This window comes from Halyomorpha halys, unplaced genomic scaffold, assembly GCF_000696795.3.
Source record: "Halyomorpha halys isolate HHAL.00 unplaced genomic scaffold, Hhal_1.1 Scaffold299.1, whole genome shotgun sequence".
Classification (NCBI taxonomy): Eukaryota; Metazoa; Arthropoda; class Insecta; order Hemiptera; family Pentatomidae; genus Halyomorpha; species Halyomorpha halys.
In genome coordinates this window covers 358,476-365,099 of record NW_027107963.1, presented here as the reverse complement: position 1 = coordinate 365,099, position 6,624 = coordinate 358,476, and the positions used below count along the sequence as shown (strand labels likewise).

The following is a 6,624-nucleotide window of genomic DNA, read 5'->3' as shown; positions in this document are numbered from 1 at the left end:
TGTTTTCGATTTTATCTAATTATTTTAATAAATGTTTTGTTATAAGGGTTAGGAAAAAAAATAAGGAGATGATGATTTCTACACCGTATAATGTCACAAGGCCCTTATAAGGCCATCAAAGGGAGAAGACTCATACAGTATATATACTCATAAAGTATATATAATACTTTTCATGTACTATGTATGTATGAAGCACTAATTCTATTACAAAAAAAAAAGGAGGTGATGATTTTGCCATTTTATATAAATGGATTCTACTTCTAAACTTAAAAATCATTATAAAAATTAAATATTAATACCATGGCTCCCTGGCTTACACTAGTGTACCCCATGGTACTGTGGTATTGAGTTTGGGAACCACTGGTCTAAACCTTTTTTAACCTTATAAATATAAATATAACGTTCTCTTATTTCACTTAACCATTTTTGTTTAAATCCTGGCTTAATTTGTTAATATAATGAGATGGAAAAACTTCCATTTCAAACACAATACTATTCTATTTTCTGGTTTAACCCATATTCATGTACTTCTTTCCTACAATTGTAATAATTAACTTAAATTATCAACAATTTTTTCTATATATTATACGCATGCAATTAAAATCTATTAATCTACATTTACTTCATTTTGTCAATTAAATCTATTTCTATCATGAAATATTGTCATATATACACATATAATTTAAAAGTTTACTACATCACATTATTTAAATAATGTCTTTCACTACTGATGCATTCACTTATCCCTTTAGCACAACCAATGTACTATATTAGGCATTACCTCTTTGGACAGAATAAATGCTGCCATTTTTTTTTAATTTAGTTTGTTAATTGCAGTCAGCTACCACTTCTTGCGCTTACTCAACACCCAGTTTATCAATTAATTCTGGTTTTTAATTTAATTCTATATTAAATATTAAAAAAAAATAAATCAAGACGAATGTTGATGTCTGATGTAATGTTCTAGGTAATGACGAAAGACGTAGCACGAGGATTGTTTGGATTCGCTACCTGGTGGACGTGCTTTGCTATGTTTGCTTCTTCATCTATCGGCCTTTTGTATCAAACATACTTCAGAAATTCTGCATAGAGTCAGATTTGTAGTTTGGATTGGAAAAAGTTATAGTCAGTATCAAAGATCTAAGGCGCTTTAATGAAACAAACTTGAAATAAGATACTTTGAGGAAGTATCAGTTAATATTCACCACCAGTAAGAGCTTCTGTTCTTTCTTCTTTTTTTTTTGTTTATTATTCTTTGATCGGGAAAGAATACTTTTTATCCTAAGAAACATTTTATAATTATGTGATCATTGTTCTTAAATGTTAATGAAATAACATCACAAAATTGTCTTTACCAAAGATAACTCTCTATTGATAAGAGAGTTGCTATTCTTATTTGATTAGAATGAATAGTTAGTAGTTTGCAAGATATAGCATTAAAAAGTAGTTTTCTATGAGGTATTGTTTATACATATTAAATATTTACATACGCTAAAAGCTCTTTGTAAATATTTGAGATACTATCTGCTGATTATTTCGGTGATAATGAGAATCAAAAAAATGATGTTGAATATTGATATTTTATGAAGTTAGAAGTTTTGTGCATTTTAATCAATTTTGTTTTGTTTTAAAAAGAATTAAATATCACCTATATCAAATTTTTATCATGCAAAACTGTGACTTTTGCAGTAATTATGTTTTTATATAAAGATTAGAATAAATAGAAAATATTTCTTTTATCTTTAGACATCAGTCATTCTTGCATATCATAGTAGGAAATAGTTGTTCACACCAAAAATGACAAGCTGTTCGAGACTTTTTAGCAAACTCATTAATGCAATATCTCAAAAACCTATAATTCTGAGTTATATGTCGGGTTAGAAATACTCTGGTTTCATATATTATGTCCGCAATCAAAACTTCTTATTCAATCATTTGTGAATTAGCATTATTTGAACTTGGAGACTAGTTCAACGATATTTAATCCTCAAACTTTTTTTTTTTTAAATTGATGAGTACTTATTGGAAACACCTGCTTTGTTGGCATTCTTTCTTAGCTATCTACTTTTTCTATTATTACACCTGAAATAAAACCTCTTAGAAGTTCACAAAACTAAACAATTATCCAAAATTTAATATTGGTATCATGGCTTCAGAGTTTTTCAAAGTTTTTAATAGACATTATCTAGTTTGGAAAATATCTTATTTTATTTTTTATTTTAAAAAAACATAATATTCTTTTAATAATATGTATGAATCTCTGGAATCCTTTAATTAATCTTACTGGAATTATTTAAACCTTATTGCCATGCACATTATCGTATCTACAACCATTATGTTGACAGCTGATTTGGTAAATTGTTTTTAGTTTTTAATTAAAAATTGGATTTCAAAGGAATAATAATTCTGATTTATATTCTCTTAAAGAAAACATAACTCTATTCTTTCTATTAGATAAATGTTTGATGATATGTGTACATGGATTAATGATTCTGTAATTTTAGTATTACTGAAAGGTATCTTATTATTTTCATTGGTATTTATGTTAAATTCAGTTACTTGAAAATATTTTCATAAAAATATACTATTTTAGTTTATACTACAATGTCTACATAGAGTGTTTCTTATTATGTTGTTTTACACTTCAATATTATGATAATTACCACTGTTGTGAAATGTATTAATATTTAACTGAACTGTTAAATAATTTTTGTTGGTCGAACTATGTTTTATTTGTTAATGTTTGAAATGAATAAGGTATTTTTATCAGAAAGTATTATTATTAATATAATTGTTACTTTTTTTCTTTTAAACATCCAACACAATTATAACTTATTCGTAGATTTATAATTTTGTATTTTAAAAATGCAACTGTTATCGTTAGTGGTATTCCAGTTTTATGAAATATATTTTTATAATATCATCGTCATCACATTTGAGTAACAGATGTGAAAAATCAATTTTTTTAATTTAACAGAACCATTTTTGCTAAACAAAATCTTATGATCACACATCTAGGGCTCAGAGAAGTAAAAGATAAAAAAATTTCCCAATGGAGAAGTTAAAAATAAAATATAAAGTTCTTTTTCGGTTTCTGGAAGAGTAGCTTTTATCAGATTCATTATTCAAATGTGGCGGTGGCAGTATGTTCCATTATAATTAAATCCTGTTTGATGGTTATGAATTTGTTTTTGGTACATGTATTTTTCTCTCTTTGAAGGAGTGTTCTTGAGTTTAGTTTGTTTGTAATCATTGTGGTAAAGTATTTTTGATTTGTGTAATTCTACTGTTGATTATGTCATATTTACAACCGATGTTATAAAAATAACTTTTTACTTTTTCAAGTTATTTCTTGTTTTCGAATAAAATTGAAGTTTGTTTTCTTGTATTTGTACATATATATAATCTATGCAAGTGGGATAATGATGCATTTATACTTGTATTTGTTTTTTAATACATTTTTGGAGTCCAGAAGTTTGTTTAGAAGTGGAGATTAAAATATTTGTTCATTGTGAACTGTCTGAAACCAAGAAATTTAGAGCAGAGGTTCGTAACCTGTGGTACATGTATCCCTTAACGATTTCAAGGGTTCTGTGATCATACTTGTTACAAAAAGTGAAAGTATGGATCTCTAGATTCATAGTTGAATTTTTATTGGTTTAATGATGCATGTATTTATGTATTGGAAAAGATAGTTGTTTTTCTCTCTTTTTTTTTTTTTTTCTTGAATTACTTTTTGCTAATATTTTTCAATAGCTCCTGAAATTGTAATTTATATATTTCACAATGTGTTTCTGCGGCCTTTCTCTACTACATTAAGGGGTCTATGTTACAAAGAGGTTTAAGAACCTGTTAGCTTAGTATAAAATTTATTTTCTTTTTTTTTCTTTTAGATCATTATTATTTTAAATATAATATTTTGTTTATGAACCAATGCCTTCCAAAAGTATAGATAGTATGTAGTTCATATTAGTTATATCTACTTCATATTGGAGTGTGAAAAATTGGCATCTTTTATTGTGATGTTATCTTTGTAAAGAACTCAAAAATTATTATTTATTATAAATAAAGATTTCTAGTCACATATTCTTTATATTTTTAATTACCTTTTTTTATAATTCATTTATTATTAGTTAATATGAGCCTTTTAAAGAGTTAAGTTTGTAGATTGTCCTCCACCAGTGTTGAAAAAGACAGAATTCAGGTAACAGAAATCATCAAACGGTATAATCCTGCTTAATCGCACGCGTTTAAGATACAAATATGAAGCTATAAAAGCAACAATGAATAAATATAGGTATAATAGGGAAATATATAGGTGAATATGAAAGAATTGTGATAGCATGTGATTACAAAATTATTATTAAATTAAAATTGTAATATTTACACGAATTATGAAAATTGAAATAATGATATAATAGAATTCACAATATATATAATGAGGTGTTTATTGTTGACCGTAGATTCAATATGAGGAGAATATGGTCGGGGGGTATACATATATATACACACTTTTACCAAGTGGAAAAATTTAGCTATTACTTATTGAGCAAAAAGTATTTACAAAAATAAGACAATCCTTAATCAAAACGTTTTTGACTTCTTATCATCATCTGATCAAATAAATGGTTTTATATTTTTGCTAACCATATGAAAAAATGAAATATATTGAAGTTAAGTTCATCAGTACTTAAGTGCCTCTTATTATTTTTCTTTGTTTCCTACTTTATCCTATTCCTCTTTTATTATATTTCCATTTTTTATCTTTTCTCCTTATATACAATTTTAACTTATGATTTTTAATTTAATTAATTTTAAATAATTTTTCAATTTAATCTACATTTTTTATTGTTTTATTTTATGAGGCGGGGAAAGGTATAGTGGTGTAAGATACTTTTTTACAATGCTGAGTTATGGCCCTAGTCAAATCTATTAGATAAAATAGTCGTGCAGCTCTTATTAGCCGTGCCGTGCCGTAGCAGTACTTTTTTGGCATGCAAATGAAATCGTTATGGCCAAAGGAAAGATTAAAAAAAAAAATACTGTTTTCCTTATTCTGTTTTTTTTTTGTTTAATCTAATCTATTTTTTTAAATTGGGAGAAATGTCATTTAATTTTTTCCTCTTGTTTTTATTGTATTCAGCAAAAAAAACTCACTGATGGCATTAAAAAAGGAAAGCCTATGTTGTCAACCAACCAGTATCAAGGTTACAAAGCCAATGGGTTTGATCCATATTGGATCAGTCCTACATCTAATTTTAAAATAAAAGTTTTAATGAAGACATACTGTTCCGTTGTTCTGAGAAAGATAAAAGGATGACCAAGATCACTAAAAAAAATTGATTTTAAAATTTTATATGGTTACTTTTGCAGAGCAAAAAAACCTTGATTATAACAGTTATAAAAAATCAAGATATGTCTGAACTACTTCATTTCATTCCACATATCCGCCATGGCTATTTTAGAAATCTACTGACCGCCTATGACAATGTTGAAGACCCAGTAAAGTAAGTATAAGCACATAATTTTAGCTAATCTGTTACATATTTGAAGGAAAAGTAGTATATTTATAAGATAAACTACTTTCTCCTTCATAACATTTCTTTAAACTTACAATAATTGTTAGAAAAAATCTTGTATCTCAGTTAAACTCCTTAAAGTAATTTTTTGTAATGATAATTCTCAAAAAGTTATATAAACTTAAAATAAAATAGTTTTTACTAAATATATTGTAAATTTTAAATTGCACATTTTCCTACAGTACTTCTACTATAAGACTTTTTCTCTAAATAACATTATACTGTTATACTCCACTATTCCTTTCACCACCTAACACTGGGTTATATAACCTATATATTTTTTATACATTTTGTTAAATCTTTCGTATTTAATTGTTTGATACATTTCTTATTTTATTATTAATGAATACAAGTATAATTTCAATATACTTTTCATGTATAATTTTTAGATCATATCCTGCAAAAATTTGTCTATAGTATACTATTCAATTGTTTCATATTATTAAGCCTGGTCGGTTTACAACTTGAACCAAAATTTCAGCTATCATCGGAAAATAGTTAACACTTTTCACAATAATTTTTTTTATGTATATTACTTTAATATATGTAATTAAATTAAGTATTTTTTATTTACTAATTTTACCATCTCATATTTGGAATTTTTTCTTCTCTGGAATATTGGTCAAAGTTTTAATGATCACATTTTCCCTGATAAATGGGGTTCTATTCAAATCATAATCTATTATTTATTAATTTTAAATATATTTTTAGTTTAAAAATATATCCTACTTACTAAGAGTGAAAAAAAAAAGAAGAAAGAGACATATAAATAAAATACTTTTTCAAATTTTTTAATGAAGACTTCATAAATTAAAATTTTTAAATTACTATTTGTTATTAACATAACTTATTCAATATAAATGTTTATTTATTTTTTTATTTGTATATTATAAATATAAATGGAACTGTTAACAAAAAATAAAATAAGTTTGGCATTATTAAAAATATGACTTATTGAGGTGCATAGGACTAAATGAAAAAAATATATATATGTAAATAAAAACCTTTTTAATGGAGTTTTCATGTATTAAAATTTTTAAAATAT

General features: G+C 25.5%; 2 protein-coding genes across 3 annotated transcripts in view; both read left to right on the top strand.

Annotated features, from left to right (window-relative positions):
• The window catches only part of emei (transmembrane protein 161-like emei), a 16,578-nt gene extending 12,979 nt beyond the window's left edge, over window positions 1-3,599 (top strand). Inside the window, exon 12 of the mRNA XM_014420970.3 lies at window positions 968-3,599. Within this exon, the coding sequence (XP_014276456.1) occupies window positions 968-1,090 (123 nt within the window). The 3' untranslated portion in view covers window positions 1,091-3,599. The remainder of the gene's footprint in view (window positions 1-967) is intronic.
• A 1,636-nt stretch (window positions 3,600-5,235) lies between these two features.
• LOC106680944 (protein scarlet) overlaps window positions 5,236-6,624 on the top strand; it is a 12,964-nt gene continuing 11,575 nt past the window's right edge. Inside the window, exon 1 of one of the 2 annotated variants that reach the window (XM_014420985.3) lies at window positions 5,236-5,507. In XM_014420985.3, coding sequence (XP_014276471.1) covers window positions 5,416-5,507 — 92 coding nt within the window. In that variant the 5' untranslated portion in view covers window positions 5,236-5,415. The remainder of the gene's footprint in view (window positions 5,508-6,624) is intronic. The other variant, XM_014420987.3, reaches the window with a different exon arrangement.